At 48.2% G+C, this 19,852-nt stretch overlaps 1 protein-coding gene across 1 annotated transcript in view; it reads right to left on the bottom strand.

Moving 5' to 3' along the window:
• The window catches only part of PDZD2 (PDZ domain containing 2), a 237,287-nt gene that overhangs the window by 12,942 nt on the left and 204,493 nt on the right, over nt 1-19,852 (bottom strand). Inside the window, exons 14-19 of the mRNA XM_065873632.1 lie at nt 16,768-16,849; nt 15,289-15,323; nt 14,421-14,568; nt 12,362-13,167; nt 6,911-7,055; nt 526-4,525 (exon numbers count right to left, since the gene is read on the bottom strand). Coding sequence (XP_065729704.1) covers nt 526-4,525; nt 6,911-7,055; nt 12,362-13,167; nt 14,421-14,568; nt 15,289-15,323; nt 16,768-16,849 — 5,216 coding nt within the window. The remainder of the gene's footprint in view (nt 1-525; nt 4,526-6,910; nt 7,056-12,361; nt 13,168-14,420; nt 14,569-15,288; nt 15,324-16,767; nt 16,850-19,852) is intronic.

Below are 19,852 nucleotides of genomic sequence, written 5' to 3'. Positions count from 1 at the left end.
AGACATATTAAATATTCTGTAGGCTCCAGCGAAATATTTTAAAACATATTAGAAATTTCCCGTTTGACTCCAGTCACCCTCAAAGGCCCCGATTCTCCCCTGAGCGTCGGCTTTCCCTGTCCAACCATCTCTCTCTCTCTCTCTCTCTCCACTTTTGTATAAGTGCCCTAGCCTATAGAAGCCTCTTTTTAGAGCAATATTTTGGCAAACACTTTTCCCTGCAGGCACTGTATTTTCCCAATGATACTAAAACCAAAATTGGAGGCTGGAATAGAAAAGGGACGTTAGTGGAATTTATTCAGTGAAATCTGAATAAAGTCTGTTGTTTAGCTAATAGTGTTGTTCCAATGTTAACTTCTTACTTTTGACAAACGGACCGTGGTTATGTATGACGTTAACATCAGAAGCAGCTGGGTAACGGGTACAGGGGAAGTCTGCACTATCTTTGTAACTTTTCTATAAATCTAAAACCAGTCCATCAAAAAAAAAGTTTAATTACATAAAAGGGCAGGGGTGGATACTTACTTAACTGACCAACTTTTTCCGGAAGGCAGATCCTGGGTGGTCTCACCCACATCGCGGGCTGAACTAGGTGCCCCAGGCTCAGTGGCTTTAGGGCTGCTTCCCCCTGGACAGGCCCTGTCCGCCCCCTTCACGGGCCATGAAAGGGCAGTGGAGCCGCGGAGGCCTCCAGCAGGGGAGCCAAGTGACCTCCGGGGGACGATTTCCAGCTCGGTTTTGAAGAGCACAGCAGTCGGCCCGGCCGAGAAGTCCTCGCTGCAGAGCTTGTCGAGGTCAGGCATGCTCAGGGCTCTCAGCTCCTGGAGCTTCGAGCGGGACAAAGGTGAGGCCTGGGTGTGACGCACCGAGCATTTGTTTCTCTTGGCAGGAGAGGCTGGGGTCACCGTTGGGGTGGGGATTCCCGAAGGACCAAGTGATCGCTTCGGGTCTGAGTCAGCGCCCTTGTTAGCAGCCTCCCCCGGGCTCTGCCGGGAGGCTGTCAGCGTCATGCTGGACGGGGACTTGGTCATCGGGGGGATGAGGGTGCTGCCTTCACCTTGGCTTTCACTGCAGGAACTCAGGCTGCGTCTCAGCGACCTCGCTGCTGCGTCACTGGAGTGGCCGAGGTTCCCGGAAGCCACGCTGCCTGAAGACCGCCTCACTATGGGAGGCTTGGAGCTTACCGACAGAAACGGGGAGGCCCCGGACTTGGCCGTGGGCCGGTCAGAATTGGCCAGGTTCTCAAAAGACTTGATCCTCTGCTTCACAGAGAAAAATGAGGTAGATTCATGGGGCCAGTTGTGCTCAGAGTAGTAATATCTCCTGGTGACTCTGATTTTGTCTGTGAGTAGGCAGCTTGTTTCCTGCACTGACAGGACATCCCCTTCATCTGTGGTTGGAAGGTTCCTCGAAGTCTCCAGCAGGGGCTTTACGCTATACACGCCCTGTCCATTAACCAGGCTGAGAACACTGCCTCTGGACGCCCTGGCCTCGAGGAGGCCCCCACCGGTGGCAGGGATCTGGCTGTCCCGGAGGGGGCGCCCTGGGCTGTGCAGGGCATGGCCCTCCCGGCCGAAATGGCTGGAGAACTGGGCTGGCATGGAGTAGGTCCTGGTTGCTGGCCTTGGCGTGAAGTAGGGATGCTCACCCAGCGCCGGGCCCACTGTCGTGCCGTTCCTGGGCATCCCCAGGGAGTCTGCCCTGTGGTCTGACTTTCCCTGGCAGGGATCTGCCTTTTCAGCCGGCAGCTGCCGGGAGGGGGAGGAAGTCTGTTTCGCCCTGCTGACAGATTGCTGCGCTCCCTGCTCCACCTGGGAGGCCCGAGACGTGCGTGAGGATGGATGATTTGGGGATGAGTCCACTGACTGGTGACAGAGCCTGAATTCGCTCTTCTCCTGACAGGTGCTCTGGGCCAGGAACCCTCCCTGCCTGTCACTCTCAGCTGGCTTGTCACCATATGCATTCTTGGGCGTCCTTTCAGAAGAGATCTCAGTGATTTTCAGCTCGTTGGTCCTTTCGAGGGGCTCACCAGCAATGATTCTGCTGCTTTTGTCGCCGGTCCCCCCGGCCTGGGAGGCTTCTGCTGCTGAGTCCGTTTGGCTGGACGGGGGCTGCTCGCCCTGCCCGGTAGGGGGCACCTCCCGCTTGCCGGCCGCTGTGGACGCACCACTCCTTGGTGCCGTGGGACTCACCAGCCCAGGGGACGCGGGGGGAGCCTTGCTCTCTGGACCACACTTCGGAGATCTGGGGGCGGCCGGGCAGCCTCGGTCCGGTTCTGAGTGCACGGCCGGGTGGAGCCTACTGCACGCTCCTTGCTCAGGAAGGGTCTTGGGGGAGGTCAAGGGCGAAATGAACACCCTGATGCTGGTGTCGGATGCCGAGGGCTTCAGGGAGCCTGGCGTCCCCTGGGGCAGCTTGCCCTCCACACACTGGGGAGGCTGGGGGGCGGCTGCGGCGCTTCTGTCCGGTTCCTCACGATCACCTGTGTGGAACCGGTGTGATGCCACCTTAGAAAGCACTTTGTGGGAGGCCTGGGGTGAAGCGAGGGCTTTCCTGTGCTCTGTGCCCCCAGCCTTCCCCGGGTGAGTGGCTGGGGCCTCAGAGCTGACTTTGCTTTTGCTTTTGATGCTCAGTCTCTTCAGCTTAGGACCAGCTTTGGGTTTCTGACAGGTACTCAGAAGGGTTTCCACGGAACTCTTCTTAGGCAGGTCTTTATTCTCAAGACTCAGCCGAGGAGGGGGGCTGTCCCGTACAGCCACCCCCTTCTTGTGGCCGGAGCTCAGCGCCTGATCCTTGGGGTCGGGCCTTCTGGCCGGCATCGTGGGTGGTTCCGTTTCACTTTTGCTCTGCGGATGCGTCCCTTGGTTGCTTTTATTTATCTCTTTAAACCAGGCCATGATGGGCCGCCTGGAGATGGGTTTCGGCTTTGGCAGCAAGTCGTCCGGGTCTTGAACTTCGGAGACATGCAGCTTTGCCAGAGCCAGGTCTCTGTTCTCGGGGTCGCACGCCCCGAGGGCGCCCCGGTTTCCAGTGGCGTGAACATTTGTTTCCTGTTCTTCAGGCGGGGTCTTGTCATCCAGCCAGTCGTGCTCCAAACCATTCACCATGTTAGGAGAGCTGAGGGGGCCCAGGGGCCCGGGGACAGAACTGGGGCCGGGCAGAGGCTGGGCGGCTTCCCCGGGGTCCTCGGCAGCCCGTGCAGCCTCGGGCGTCTCCGGCTCCCGAGACCTCGCGTCCGAGGGCAGAGGCAGCCGTGGAGGTCCCGGGGCTGCTGGGCCCAAGGCTCCCGGCGCGGAGGCGGAGGCGGCGGCGTCCCCGGCGTCCGCCCCCGCCTGGCTTAGGGCTCTGTGCTTCGGTGGCAGGGCTTTGGCGAAGGCAGGGCAGGCGGCCCCCTGGGCAAGGGCAGGAGCGCTGGCTGCGGGTGGATCGGGGGGGCCATTCGTGGCACAGATTTCAACCTGCTCTTCCTCAGACTCCGTCGTGTCTCCCTTGTGAGAAGCCCCATGAGGACGAGGACAAAGACGAGGACGGGACCAGCTGTCCCTGGCGGGAGCTCGTGGGGCTTCAGTGAGCGACTCGGGGTCCGAAGACGAGTCCTCAGCATCTCCGTACATGGACGAGAGGGACGGTTCCGTGCTGTCACCCAGGCCCGACAGAGACGTACTGTCTTCGTGGAGGCTGCTGAGGTTTCTAGAGTAGCTGCTCAGAAAGCTTTTGTTCACAGTAAAATGTCTGTCGGGATTGATGGAATCCAAAACCGAAGGCTGGTGGGCCCACTGGGGGCAAGGGGCTGGACCGGCAGCCGCGGGCCTCCTCGGGCCGGGGGCCTGGCTCCCCGAGTCCGGGTCCGACTCGGCCCGCTGCGGCCCCGGGGCAGCGCGCTCCCGGCTCAGCCGGGCCCCTTTCCCGGGAGGCGGAAGCCTTGCTCCAGAAGCATCCAGCTCCTCCAGGAGCCTGTCGATGTCAGTCACGGGGCTGCTCCCGCTGCCCCCGGGGCAGCCGGGCCCCGAGGCACCGCCACACCCCTCCGGGGCCTTGTCACTCGGTGACGGCAGGGAGGGGCTGGCCCGCGGCGCCCTTGCAGACCCAGAGTCTGTTCCTTGGGGCAGAGCCGACCCCCGGCAGTTTCCAGGCACGAGGGTTCCCGTGGTTTGCAGAGCATCGCTGTGGTGACCCGGAACCCCCTGTCTCTTCTCCAGGGTCGTGAGGTCTCGTGACAGCACGGCAGTGGCCAGAGGTGCCCCCTCGGCCGCGGGTCCCGCTCCGCTGTGGGCAGCGGCCTTCCGGGTGGCGCAGGGCGAGCTGGCTTCTGGGGCCGCTCCGGTCTCGCTGAGGTCAGGATGAGCTGTGGCCATCGTCCCCTGGGATGCACTGTCCACAGACTCAGGCACCCTGGGTGACTCTGTCTCTCCGGGGTCTTCGGGTCGCCTCGCTGGCCCTACGTGTGCTGAGGTCTTGCTGGGGTCAGGGTGCACCGCCCCCTTCTGCCCTGGGGAAGGGAGGGGGCCTGGGGAGCCGTGGGGTCCTGTGTGGAGAATGTAAACAGAAGGTGGGTGGTGCGGGACATACAGCGGGGGGTGGGGGGAGATGAGAAAATAGAAAACCTCTCAATTAAAAAAGTGGAAAACTGTAAACAGCCTCAATTTTTTGGTCTCTTTTAGAAGGACATCCCACAGCCTAAATGTAGGCTTGTTTTCGTCTCTAAAATTACAGAGTGCTCACATCGAACCAATACCACCAAGCTTTAGAAGCTCTAAAATAACTCAGACTGGATGGCAGAAGGAACCTCTGCTTCTGCCCTTTTTGGTTGTTTATAAGAATGGGGGACACCAGAAATCCTTCACTTGGGTTTCTGTGCACCATCTGCCCTCTGATGGCAAACCCCACAGGAGTCAGGCCGTTGTTCTATTTGATTCTGCAAACCTCTCAGTCCCTGGCTGATCACGTCGGGGTTTAGCCCCATGCCGTGGGTTGTGAGCCAGAGAGTAAAGTAGAACAGTCCAAGCAGGGTACTTGAGGGCCTTACTGCTTCGTGCAGGAGAGGAGGCTAATCGGGGAAAACACATGGAATGTTCCAGACAGATGGAAGCCTGTCCTGAGCTCCAGTGTGTCCTGACCAGGTTCGGGGGTGTGGGTGACCTAGGAGGTAAGATTATCCCGGGAAGCTGTAACAGGAGGGTCCGGACCTGAGTGGGGTTCTGGAGGGATAGTTTGATCAGAGACCGAAGGGAAGGAAGGGGAGGAAGGAAAGGGAGTCAAAGCAAGAGAAGCAAGAAAAAGCATGGAATCTCCAAGGCGCAGGGAAAGATGACACCTGCCTAGAGACAGTGGGAAGTAAAGTCATTCCACGAGGTGGGTTCTGGACAGCCACTCTGTCCTGGAGGCTCCTCCGTAAAAGGCCTGCATGTGCGTGAGCTAAGCTGTCCACCTCTGGCACATGGCATCTTACCATAGATGGGGAAACTGGCATGATAAAGAACATTAGATTTGCATTTTCTTACGAACTCTGGGTCTGAGCTTGGAGTGAAAACCTCAGTCACAATGAAAGCCCTTGCTTTGAAAAGTGTATCTCCCCCAAATGTTATATTCACTCCACATCTCCCATGCAAATCATCTTAATTGCATATGCCTACCCCCTCCGAAGGGGGCGGTCAGTAATTCGGAACTAATTATCGGGGCTTGGCGCTGTGCTGAGAGTTTTCCATGCACTTCATTTCCCCCCAGCACTGTGACCACCTGCGCTGGAATGGGGAACTGCGGCACAGAGCTGTTAAGCAATGTATCTGGGGTCACAGAGTTCATGGCCAGGGGTCACCCCAGGAGGCTGGCTCCATAGCCCACACAGTTACCTAAACCCTGACCTCCGTGGAGAGCACCCGGCAGCAACAAGGCTGGCTCATCAAGACACGCACGGAGACCAGACACAACTTCCCCGGGTCCCCGAGGATGGCCAGGGGCACCGCAAGATTCACATCCACGGCCTCCTGTCCTTCTCTGCTCAACCTTTCTGAACTCCCTTCAGCATGACTTTCCTGCTTCTGCTGGTGCCAACCTCGGGGAAAAGTAGCAATGAGACAAAAGGAGGGAACGTAAGGCTGTTTTTCAGGTGATTCACTGGCTGAACAAACCCTAAAATGTTGTTAGCAATTTGGCTTTTGTGCAAAATGTGTAACCTAAGAGGGTTTTTATTGAAGGAGATTAAATTACATGGTGGCAGTCCACGACATCATGTTTCAAAATACTCCTTCACTTGGAAACCCCCCAGATGCTCAATAATGGGAAGCACATTGGCTCAGTTATGGTACATCATGGGGTAGAAGGCCCAGCAACCTTTGTAACTGATGTCGTCGGTGTAGAAGGACAGGGAGGGCTTGGTGCAGCTTCCTAACTAGAGTGGGTTACAGGTGTGCCGATAACCTAAAAGTCACTGGTGCCGAGGACAGCCTGCCAGGGCCAGCGCCCGTCACGCAGGCCTGGGAGGATCTTGCTGACCTCAGAGGGCTCCTCAGCTAACTATTATTTTCTGTGGATACGTGAGGTAAAAAAATATTAAGTTTTTACTTGTCCTCTGTGGAGGTTTTTCCTGCCACTTCTCAGTACAACTGATTTCACGTAAGCAGGGCAGCATATGTTTCTGTTTCATCTCGTGCCTCATTCACGGAGGTACATGTCAGAAAATGGGTAAAGGCTGTGGACTGGCTGAAGACAGACACACTCGACATGGAATTAAAACTATGAATTCAGGTACAATGATCTAGTCAAGCTGTTAAATGCAGGCAGCTTTAACTATCATCAACCTGTGTAAGATTTCTCTGCCCCTCAAAATTCTCCGCATATATCGATAACACTTTTATTAAGGTAACTTCTGCCCTCCCATCCTGAAGCTTAACAAGTGATAAAGTAATCTTACCTGTCCTGGGTTCTTGCCCCTGCTCGGGTGCAGCTTCGGGCGGCTTCTCTGTGGAGTGGCCAGCATCTGGGTGGGACGGGGTACCAGCTGGCCCCCAGTCGGTGGGGACTCGCCCATCCCCAACGGTCAGCTTGTCCAGAGAGTCCTGGCACAAGGACAACTACAAGTCACTGTCAGTGGCTTTCAGGGTTTCTGTGTCCTAAGGCATCACACACACAGAACTGGTTTGGGAAAGTTCAAAGAGCCCTGGACCAGGAGCCACAAGATCCAGATTCTGGGTTTAAGGTCCAATAGAAATTTATGGTCTTGTCGCTCTTCCTAAACCTCAGTTTTTTCAACTTTAAGATGTGGGTGATTAGGAAAATGCAAATCAAAACCACAATGAGATATTACCTCACACCCATTAGGATGGCTACAATCAAGAATACAGAAATAGGGCTTCCCTGGTGGCGCAGTGGTTGAGGGTCCGCCTGCCGATGCAGGGGACGCGGGTTCGTGCCCCGGTCTGGGAAGATCCCACATGCCGCAGAGCGGCTGGGCCCGTGAGCCATGGCCGCTGAGCCTGCGCGTCCGGAGCCTGTGGTCCGTGACGGAAGAGGCTACAGCGGTGAGAGGCCCGCGTACCACACACACACACACAAAAGGAATACAGAAATAACAAGTGTTGGTGAGAATGTGAAGAAATTAGAACCTCGTGCACTGTTGGTAGGAATGTAAAATGGTGTAGCCATTTCCATACTATGGAAAACAGTATGGAGATTCCTCAAAAAATAAAAACAGAACTACCACATGATCCAGTAATCCCACTCCTGGGTGTATACCCAAAAGAATTGAAAGCAGGGTCTCAAAGAGACGTGTGTACACCTGTGTTCACAGCAGTGTTACTCACAATAGCTAAAGTGTGGAAGCAACCCAAGCGTCTGTCGATAGATGAATGGATATGCAAAATGTGTTATATACATACAATGGAATATTATTCAGCCTTATAAAGGAAGGAAATTCTGACACATGCTATTATGTGGATAAGCTTTGAGGACATTATGATAAGCAACAAAGACCAGTCATAAAAAAAACACAAATGTATGATTCCACTTATATGAGGTACACTGAGTAGTTAAAATCATAGAGACAGAAAATAGAATGCTGATTTCCAGGGGCTGGTGGGAGGGAGAAAGGGGGAGTTGTTGTTTAATGGGTACAGAGTCTCCATTTTGCAAGATAAAAAGAGTTCTGGAGATGGATGGTGGTGATGGTTACACAACCTTATAAATATGCTAATATCATGGAACTGTACATTTTAATGGTTAAGATGGTAAATTTTAGGGCTTCTCTGGTGGCGCAGTGGTTGAGAGTCCGCCTGCCGATGCAGGGGACACAGGTTCGTGCCCCAGTCCGGGAAGATCCCACATGCCGCGGAGCGGCTGGGCCCGTGAGGCATGGCCGCTGAGCCTGTGTTCCGCAACGGGAGAGGCCACAACAGGGAGAGGCCCGCGTACAGCAAAAAAAAAAAAAAAAAAAAGATGGTAAATTTTATACTATGTGTATTTTACCACAATAAAAAAAATTAGAAAAGAGATGGGGATGATAAGACTTGCCCTAACTCATAGAGTTTTAAATAAAGGATAATTAAATGAGATAACAGCTACAACACTCAGCATACAAAAACCTATACAGACCCACAGACATGGAAAACAAACTTATGGTTACCAAAGGGGAAAGTGGGGAGGGGAGGGATAAATTAGGAGTTTGGGATTAACATATACACATTACTAATATAAAATAGATAACCAACAAGGACCTACTGTACAGCACAGGGAACTCTACTCAATATTTTGTAATAACCTATAAGGGAAAAGAACCTGAAAAAAAAATAGGTATATATGGATGTATACCCGAATCACTTTACTGTACACCTGAAACTAACCCAACGTTGTAAATCAACTATACTTCAATAAAAATAAATAATTAAAAAAATAAGAAAATGAAGAAAAAAACCCACGAAAGGCTGTATAGAGGTAAGGCATTATAGTTATAATATTGCATCAAGATATCCAAGACCAGGGACCTCCCTGGCGGTCCAGTGGTAAACAATCCACCTTCCAATGCAGGGGACACGGGTTCAATCCCTAGTCGGGAAACTAAGATCCCACACGCCCCGGGGCAACTAAGCCTGTGCGCCACTACTACTGAGCCCACGCGCGCTTCAACCAGAGAGCCTGCTTGCCGCAAACTATAGAGCCCACGTGCCACAACTTGAGAGAAGCCCACACGCCACAACAGAAGATCCTGCGTGTCGCAACTAAGACCTGACACAGCCAAAAAAAAACCCAAAACCACACAGGATGCCCAGTTAAATCTGAATAATAATAATTAAAAAAAGATATCCAAGACCAAAATCAGCTCCTCATTTTGGGAGTTAGGGAGGGACTAAGCTGAATAAATAAAATTAACATTTCAAAATTGCACTTTAGCCAAGTGTCAATTACTTCATCTTCCTTTCTTCTAATACCTACTGTATAAAAAAAAGTTTGTAAATAGACTTGCTAAATCAGATTTATTTGAAATTTACCCTCTGAGTGAAGGAGTCATAAAGTGGCCCAAAGGTGGCAGCAGAGGAAAGAGGTGAAACGGAGTATCTTTTAGCTACTTTTGTAAAAAAAAAAAAAAAAAAAAAAAAAAAATCATTTAGTAAAATATCAATTATCTGCTGAGGGAAATCTATACAGCGTTTAACTCAGTGAATTTTTTGTTTACTAAGAAGGCATAAATGTAATATAAAACCAGTAGAAGAGCCTGGAACTCGACAGAGGTAGTTGATTGTACAGCACTGAATGCAGCAGGTGCCACTGAACTGGACATTTTATTTTTTTATTTTTTAATAAATTTATTTATTTATTATTTTTGGCTGTGTTGGGTCTTTGTTGCTGCGTGCAGGCTTTTTTAGTTGCGGCGAGCGGGGGCTACTCTTCGTTACGGTGCGCGGGCTTCTCATTGCGGTGGCTTCTCTTGTTGCCGAGCACAGGCTCTAGAGCACGTGGGCTTCAGTTGATGTGGCGCGTGGGCTCAGTAGTTGTGGCTCGCGGGCTTTAGAGCGCAGGCTCAGTAGTTGTGGTGCACGGGCTTAGTTGCTCCGCAGCATGTGGGATCTTCCGGAAGCAGGGATTGAACCCATGTGCCCTGCATTGGCAGGCGGGTTCTTAACCACTGTGCCACCAGGGAAGCCCTGAACTGGACACTTTAAAATGCTTAATTTTATGTTATGTGAATTTCATCTCAATTTTAAAAAGTATTCAACAAAAACAGTGGAAGACAATCTATTTGCCAAAAGAGAAAGTTTTGGGTTTTTTTAAGCTTCTAATATTTGAGGGTAAATACCTTATGGCAATGTAGTCTATTTTCTTTTGCATATATAAATAAAATTTGGGAACTAAAAATTTTGTGAGAAAAATTGAACTTCTTTTGTACAAAAGTTTTAAATGCTGCTCAAAGGTCTTACTGGGGATACTAATTCACAAGTACAAGAGCTCTTATTTTAATAGAAATAAATTATTATGAATAAAACCCCTGATTTGGCTTCATATAGTTATTCAAAACTTGTGATACTTTTAAAAAGAAGGGGTTTACTCATTAGCTGAACATTACATTTTAAACACATGTGCTGGGACTTCCCTGGTGGTGCAGTGGTTAAGACTCGTGCTCCCAGTGCAGGGGGACCGGGTTCGATCCCTGGGGTCAGGGAGCTAGATCCCATAATGCATGCCACAACTAAGAGTTCACAAGCCACAACTAAAGAGCCCGACTGCCACAACTAAGGAGCCTGCCTGCTGCAACTAAGACCCGGCACAACCAAATGAATGAATGAATAAATAAATAAATAAATAAATATTTTTAAAAATGACTGAACCTATGACCAAAAAGCTTTGTTAAATAATAATAAAAAAATAAAACATGTGCTAGTTAGAGGTAATAATGTTTTAGGAGGAGGAAAAGATGTGAGTTTCTACTTTTTCTACAAGGTAAAAAAAAAAAAACAACAAAAACCCTTCTGCCTAGAATAGCTTTTATGACTTTATATTTTCTGGCTCTCTTGTATGTTTATACAAACCACTTGAACACACATCTTTATAAATATAGGAATAAAAACTGCACTTCAGAGATACTGTGGTTCTTATAAATTAAAGGTTTGTGACAACCCTGCGTCGAGCAAGTACGTTGGTGCCATTTTTCCAACAGCATTGCTCATTTCTGTCATATTTGTCTCTGTCACATTTTGATAATTCTTACAATATTTCAATTTTTTTCATTATTATTATATTTGTTACGGTGATCTGTCATCAGTGATCTTTGATGAAACTATTGCAAAAAGATTATGACTCACCGAAGGCTCAGATGGTTAGCATTTTTTAGCAATAAAGTATTTTCAAGTTATTACATGTACATTATTTTTAAAGACATAATGCTATTGTACAATTAACAGACTACAGCATACTGTAAACATAACCTTCATGTGCACTGGGAAGCCAAAAAATTCATGTGACTTACTTTACTGCCATATTCACTTTATTGCAGTGGTCTGGAACTGAACCTGCGTTATCTCCGAGGCATACCTGTATAGCCTTATAAGTTGTCTCAGATTCTTTGCTCAGAATGAAATTATTTATGTTGAGGAGACTGTAAACAATGTTTGTTTCTCTTACTCTCTCCTTGCTAAAGTGGAGGTATGTTAAAAATTTTTTTAAAAAGGTACAATTTAATAATTCTGGGCCAGTCTAACATACTGGTAACCAAGTAGAAACATAAATAATATTAACGTGCATTTAATGTAGTACATTATATGTTTCTAAGTGAACGCATGCCCCTTATTTCATGTGATACTCACAACAAGGGTATGAGTAGCTATAACTGTACATCATCACTGTAGAAAGTCTGAAAAAATAAGGATCAATCAGAACGTTGACAGCCAGACGTAATCACCATTAACCTATATTTGATGGTCACCCCGACTCTGTGAGATGATCAGGGCAGACAGCACCATCCCTATTTTACAGTCCAGACAACTGTGGTTCAGGAAGATGCAATAACTTGCCCAAATGACCACCAATTAGTCAGTGGAGAAGCCGGTACCAGACCCAGGGGTTTCCTCCACTGGCCTAGCACTGCCCTTCCATCATCACCTGTACGCAGGGCCTGTGTACAGGTAAGAGAGCGATTATATCTTTTGGCCGAATGATCTCACGACTCAGTACCTAGGCACCTCCCCGCACCAACCTGGTGACGTAGTATTACCAGGCTCCCAAGCAGTTTGAGTATTGAAATGAATGGCTCTATTGAAAGATAATTCTCCAATCATTATCCTTTCTTTCAGACAGATGAACGTATGCTTTACAGCATGCTCCATACTCATTCATATAATACTCACTAGATCCCAAGTACCTAAGAGAAATCAGTTACCTTCTCCACAGTTCCTCCTGGCTGATAACCAGTCACAGCCACTTTGACGGAAGTGGCCTGGACTTTCAAGTCCGGACCACACGGGTCACTGGCTCCATCGGTCAGGCTGGCCGTTTCTGAGCTCCTGGGCCTGGCCTCGGCCTCGGGCCTCTTGTGGTGTGGGCTGACCCTGGCCACTGGTTTGTGCCTGGACCCCAGGTTGTCATTCTTCTGCTGGAGGGAACTGGGGCTGTCTGTGCTCGCCAGACTCTGGGTGCCTGATCCGGCTCTGCACTCCAACTTGGGTGAACTCCTCGATCCCGAAAGTTCCTTCCTCCCCAGGCAGCCACGGCTCCCCTCGGGGGCCTCTGAAGGGACCAGCGGGTTGGCTGCATGTAAAAGGGTGTCCCCCACGCCTCCTGGGACACTCTCCTGTAAGTCCAGCGAGCTGCCAAGGAGAGGCACCGAGGAGGCCTTGCTGACCAGGGTTTTCTGGGGATGTGCCTCTTGGTTGATACCCGTGACCTTGGAAGAGGCCGCTGAGACGCATGTAGAGCTGTCGTCTGTCAGAGGCCTGCTGGGACCTGAGAGGGTCCCCGGGAGGGAAATGCAGTCCCCTTCGCCATCAAACTCTTCTTCATCGCTGGCGTCGTCATCGTAGCAGCCCACCCTCCTCTGGCGGAGGAGAGGGTTTCGGAGGACCTGGGGGCTCCCGGGAAGACTGGCTTGCCTGACAATTGTCACCTGCTTGTGGAAGAGCCCAGAGGCCCGCTGACTTCCTAGAGACACAAGGCTGTTGGCCCTGGGTTTTCCTGGTTCCTTGTGAGCTGGCGGGGTTGGGGAAAGAAAAGTTGAGTGAAACATCTTCCCATCTGGCGTGGTCTTTTAATCTGACCCCCCTCATTACACACGAGCATTTCCACGTTCACAAATGCCAGATACACACCTTCTGGCTACTGGACACCAGGCTGAAATGATACGGTTTCTCGAGATCTCCACAGAGCAGAGAGCTGGCTTCCCCCTCTCCTTTTCCTACTGGTCTCCCTTTTTGTTTTTCTACTTTTTAAACATATCTTAACCTCTGGTTTGTTTCACTTAAACATGTGTGCTGCCTAGAGACAGAAATGTATTAACTTGTCAACATCCGTGATGTCTAACACATTACTGACTTGGACCTAAATGCTGCCGCCGAATATTCCTCTATGGGAGGATGCCCGGGGACCAACGGGTCCTGCACACCTGGGCCTTCTTATCACCTGAGGTCCTTCCTTCATCTGCAAAAGTTGGGGGTGGGGCTTGATTAACGGGCACAGTGAAGCCTGAGATTACACATGATTTATAAACTCCAACCTGGGAAGGGAAGGAGAGCGTGGGCTGCTCTGCAAACTCTCCAGTTCTCGTTAAATGTAATGAAAGATTACACGTGCTTCCGCCTTGCAACTTTTCTATCAGAGACCAGAGGAGGCACATCAAGTGCTCCAAATGAGCCAGACGGGTTCTCATCTGCCTCCCCTGAGACCAGGGATTTTCTTACGCAAACATGAGAAATGAGCAAACGGAAACCACACCGGCAGGAATGAGAAGTCAGGATGGTTCACATCAGATTATTTCAGATTATACCGAGAAAATAATCAATGAGGTCTTTTTCTAAAAATCCCTATTTGATAATGTCTAAGTTCTGAATCTTTCACTCACTGCCCTCTTCGAAAGAATTAAGTTAGGGCCTAGCGAGGGAAGGAGTTTGGCTAGGATTGCCCTAAAACATAAGGCCGTCAGGTTGCCAGCCACGATTTGGTGCCATAAATTCCAAGACGACACTGTGTAAATACCACCCAAAGGGGGGCGGTTCAGCATCCTTCAACACTGCGGGTACAGAACGTCAGCCCAGCCCATTTACCACAGAAGTGGGGGGCCAGCCACTAAGAGTGGGCTGCATTTTCCAAGAGCAAACTCTGAATTTAGCCAGGGTAGAAAGGTGGCTTCTACTCAACCAGAGGTGTGATTTCCAGTTCTCTTTTCGTATCCCAGCACCGTGACATATAAACCAACACATCGTGGAATCGGAAAAGTCATGGCTTACGGGAGGCGCCAGGCAGCTCCGCGGAGCTGCTGCAGCCACTTCCAGGGGGGTCCTCATCCTCGGAGCCGGCCACCAGGAAGTCAGACAGCGGGCCTGGGACATCGTGAGCAAAGTACTGGGAGAGTTCAGATTCGGAGATCAGGGAGTCCTGTTGAAGAAGGCGGTGCGGGATGAGGAATTTGCACCAAAAGCAGATTATCTTAAACAGTAGCTGCATCCTATCTTCCCGAAAACACTTTGTTCTAATCTGTGGTCACTCAGAACAGCTCTGATGGTAAACACCTACTTCCATTTACTTTAGGATGGCGAAATTAAACAATGCATTAAAAGGCAATGGCTTCCAGACAATGTTTTTAAGCAATACTTTTTTGGCCGCGATCAGAAAAGCCACAGCAGCAAAACATCAACCATCCCAGGAGAAACACTGGAGGAAGAGGTAGGAAGTAGAATGGAATTCCAAGGCACTGGCTCAGCCTATTGATGAAACAACAAAACAGGAGAGTTTGACTCCTGTTCTCTGATCCACTGGGATTTGGGAAGGGCCACCTGAGAAAGATTCCACACTCTCCTTAAAGTTGCAGGTACCCTCCCGCAAACTGACCAGGGTCCCCCTTTATTATGAAGCAGCTATTTTTCAAAGTGTAGCTTAGTTCTTTTATCTTGTTGTTCTGGTCTTTTCCTGGATGAATATTTAATAAACACACATTTGTATACTTGTTCCCTAATGAACATTGTTGCCATTTCCTGTGTAAAGTGGCCAAAATGACTCATGGACAGAAACATGGGCTGGGATCTGTAGTTTGACTTATGCGCTTCAGGAATTGGTTCATGGGCCAGCTGAGCGAGGCAGCAGTGTGTCTTGACTCACCTTTTTTGCAAGAGAAGGACTCTTCAAGGGGGTACCTGTTGGGGGAGAAATTCACCATATTGTCACTGAAGCTCGAATCCTTACAGACAGGCTCACCTCCTTAACTGGAGAAGAAGGAGCCAATCATATTAAACAAAACCTCCTTCGCTGCGTGGGTATGGACGTGCGTGCGTATGGACGTGCGTGCAGTCTACCTAGGTACCTGATCCCCATCCTGTCCCACTTCCCAACATTCTGCTTATGCTTCAAGCCCTCAGACGCTGCTACCTCCATGATGATCCTAGTTGGAAGAAACTTCTTCTGAATTTCAAAAATGTTTTATACTACCCATATACCAATCTCCATATGCACAATATCATTTAATTACAAGTGGATGCATCTCATCTCCTTCCTCGACTATTTACCTATCTGGCCCTGCAGGGCTTAGCACTAGGATCTAGGAAGTGTTCAGTGATATTTGATAAATGGATTGAAGGATGAATAAACCAAGGAAGACCACCCCAAAAAACTCATGGAAGAATGAGGGAGAGGGCTGAATATCTATTTTAGTTTTTAGTTGAAGGACAAAAAGACTCAGCATTGAGACTTTAAGTTATATTCCATGAGCAAAAAGATCTTGGGCTTGAGGATCATGGCTTAATAAAATCTTTTATAACTGACTGAATGGATATGTTGGGATTATGAGAGGGCAGCCTTCAGGCAGGTCAGGAGAATGAGTTAGCTGAATAAAGAGCCCATTATGGCTATGCCTACTTTCAATATATTAATTACGGATGTAAATAACTAGGGTATTTCACGGTTGCCAAAAAACTGTATGCCTTCCTTTGCCCCTGACAACCAGTAACTCATGCCTCAGTCTCCTCCCGACATCAATCTTAATATTTGAGTTCAGACATGTCTGCAGAGCCCCTTTAGATATCCACTCTACAGGAAACATTACTTTTCAAACTTGATGCAAAGTTTCATATTTGAAATTCATATAAAATTCTTACTACCTCAATCCTTTCTCTGGTTGAACTTTCCACCTCAGAAGGGGGAAATTATGATTTTTTGCAGCCTCTGTTACCCTTGAGTTGAAACTTTTAACTCATATGAAGAAATCCCAGGTTTTTGGATGGATTGTACCCTCCCTGCGTCTACCAAAACAGCTGGTATTTTGGTAGCACTTCATTTCCACCCAGAACATTTCAAATGAATTGCATATAAACACCTGAAATGCTGCTCACTCATTTCTGCAAATTATCTTAAAGCAGTGTAAGAAGCAGGCATGGGTGGAACTTTAATACGCCACATTAAATAACTGCAGAGATCAAAAGCAGCAGCGGCAGCAAAGAGAAAGCCTGGAATCTCTTTGACAGCTACTTCTGCCAAATGTGATAATTACCAAGACTCCAATAACACTGGGCAGGGGAGCGCCCCTGGGGGGAACTCAACGAGAAACTCTTCTGAATGTTGAATGAAGATGTGCAATTACAGTACCTAAGCCAGGAGAGGAATTGGCCTCTTTGCTCTCCAGATAAGTGCTGCGTGCTATCACTTCATCCATTTCCTGCTCGGAAACCTGGTTGTCAGCAGAAAGCACAAATTAGACGATTTTATTTATTTATTTTTCCCCAATAAATGTAGCTAGGACCAGAGTCAGAGGCTGGAGTGCAGATAAAGAGGAAAACTGCAGGGCCAAAGACTATGACCACCCCCTGAAGCAATAAATCAGGGCATGTAAGGTAGTGTGGCTGGGTTAACGATTGCTTCAAACAATGTATTCAAAACAAGAACTTCAAAGGGTTCCCAAGTTCAGGAAGCAAAGCATTCAGCTCTGGTTACCAACAACATGGCTGATATGTGCCTCTTTCTAGAACACTCACTTCTAATTCTTTTTTCCTAAACTTTATTTAAACAATTTCAAACTTAGGTGAAACTTTCAAGAGTAGCACAAGAATAGTATACTCTTCACCTACACTCACTATTTTGTAACATTCTGCCACATTTATACTCACGCTCCATCGTTACACACACACACCCCTATAACTTTTTACTAAACCATTTGGGAGTTAGTTACGGACATCGTGACCCGTCACCTGTAAATAATTTAGCAAGTATCTCCTAAAAACAAGGACCTTCTCTTAAATACCCCTGGTACTATTACCACGCTCAGGAAATTTAATGTTGATACAAACGACCGTCTAATATACCTTTCACATTCCTAATACTATCCTTCAGAAATGCTCAGAGACACTCAGAGTGTGTCTTCAGGCTGGAAATAATTCACCGAAAGTTTGACGCCAGGCTGGGAAGAGATAAAGATTTTCCTCGAGAAGGCAACTCAGCGCTCCGCTTCTTTGATCAATGTCTCGCGAGGGGAAAAATGTCAACTGAGTTAAACTGTGTGCACAGTGATGTGACCGATTTACATGCTGGTGCAAGCTCCTTATCTGTGGTGGACCTTTAGTGGCCTGTCACCCATCAACTGCCTTGCCTAGCAATGCTTTAGAGAAAAAAATGGTTTTGGTGGTGGTGGGAGGGCGCAGTGGGGCTAGGGTGGCGATCAGGCAACCCAGGGTCCTGGTCTCACGTCTATTTAGCAACCTTTAACCCCAAAGAGTTCTGAGCCTTTGTCTTTCCTGGTGTTGACAATGTGAAAGAAACCAGGCCAATTCAAACCCTCAGTTAGCAGTTGTCTGATAGTTTCTTCCTGCTTAGATTTACATTATGCATTTGGGGGCAGAAAAACTACCAAACTACAAAAACTTTTCCCTTCTCAGTGCATCACAGAGGCACTCAGGGTCAGTGTGCTTCGTGACTGGGGATAACTTTGACCGCTTGTTTAGGGTGGGTTCACCAGATCTCTCCTCAGGATTCGTTGCCATTGTCGTCGTCATTAATGAGTAATCTGTCAGGAGACAATTTGAAACTCCGTCTGTATCCTGCTTCCCAATATATTTCCACTCAATGCTTTTAGCATCATTGATTATTCTTTGCTGAATCAATAATTGCGATGAAGTTTTCAAAACGGTGATTTGATAACTATCTTTTCCTTCTATATTTATTGGTATCATGGTAAACTCATGGATTTCCGCACCCCCCATCAGTTTGTTATCCATAACTGTAATTATTCGTGGGAAGATTTTTAAAAAGCCTGATACATGCTGCACTATGAGATATTTTAAAAAACAACTACGCAACTTGTATAGTTTCTTCTTTAAAGAATATTTTAAACGTAGAATGGTCATTTTATGTACTAAAATAACATTTAGCATAAAAAATATTTGGATAAGCTTGCAATCTGCCTTAAGTAAATAAATATTTCTGTACAGGATTCAGCATGACACTTTAACCTAACAGATAAATCATTATCACATCATAGCTTTTATGTAAAACTCTCCAGTAGTCATCACAGGAAATAAATATGTACACACACATGCACACAGGCATATCTCCCTGCCCCCGACATACCTTCATAAAGCAAAGAGTAATTTTGTATAACTGAGCCATTAAACAGAGGTTGCAAATTTTTCTTGATATTAGACTTTCAACATTCACAATTATTTTTCTGAGTGGGAAAAAAATGGCTGGGGTTTGAAACAAGTGAAAGATCTCCTGGAGACCTCTAATCATGCTGAAAGCCGCAGGACCAATTAATAATGAGCCTCTGTTACTTTCTTCTACTTCACGTAAGCTAGAAGCTGCCACCCGAGCAGGTCTAGATCTTAGCTTGTCTAGACCTGGAGGGTTTGAATATCCCAATCGGGCAGCCACTGCTCCAGTCATTACGAGAAACAGGAGAAAAGAAAATCCTTGTGGTATTTCTCTTGGAACAACATGAAAACCGAGAAAGCACATACATTTAGTATCAAAATGTACTATTGGCATAAAATGTTGGGATAAGTGGTACAAAAATACATTCAACGTAAAATGGAATCTTGACCAAAAGGAAAATATAGTATGATGTTACAACTAAGAACACCATGTTTACCTAGGAGGAAACATGAAATCCAGTCAAACAAATACTGAAATTTGGTTTCACTGGACACATCTCCAGCACCATCCTGACGACCATATTACTGCGGCTAGAAACATGAGTCAACCCATGTGTTCCACGGGATCACAGACCACCAGTCCACCAGGACTGTTATGCTTTGCACCGGAATGCCATTTTGATGTTTGACTGTACTGGCGAATTAGGCAGATGCTTTGGGCTGAGATTAGGCAGACCTCCGAACAAATCATGACCTGTGTTAGGTTGGAATGGATTTTGAAGTCGGGCATGCCTGGAAGCCAACAACTGCAGCCCACGGAGAACTTAATTTTCTATGTTGCTGAGGGATGTGCTGGGTCAGCCACAGCTTGTTGGGCTGCTCCCTAAGGTGAGAGGAGTGGCCACGTGGGTAGTGGAATCCAAGGGGGGACCCCGGAGGGAGGAGCTGAGACTATGAGGCAAAGTGGTGTTAAAAGTGACCCAGAGAGACTCATGGGGACAGCGGGGGGACAAAGTAGAACAGATTCTAAGGGAAAGTCAGGACTATAGAACAGAAAGGAGAAAAATGGGGAGGGCCAAGTAGAAAAA

The sequence above is a fragment of the Phocoena phocoena genome, chromosome 3, assembly GCF_963924675.1.
Source record: "Phocoena phocoena chromosome 3, mPhoPho1.1, whole genome shotgun sequence".
Lineage (NCBI taxonomy): Eukaryota > Metazoa > Chordata > Mammalia > Artiodactyla > Phocoenidae > Phocoena > Phocoena phocoena.
Note: the sequence above shows the minus strand (reverse complement) of the source record. Positions and strands in the feature narration are given on the sequence as shown.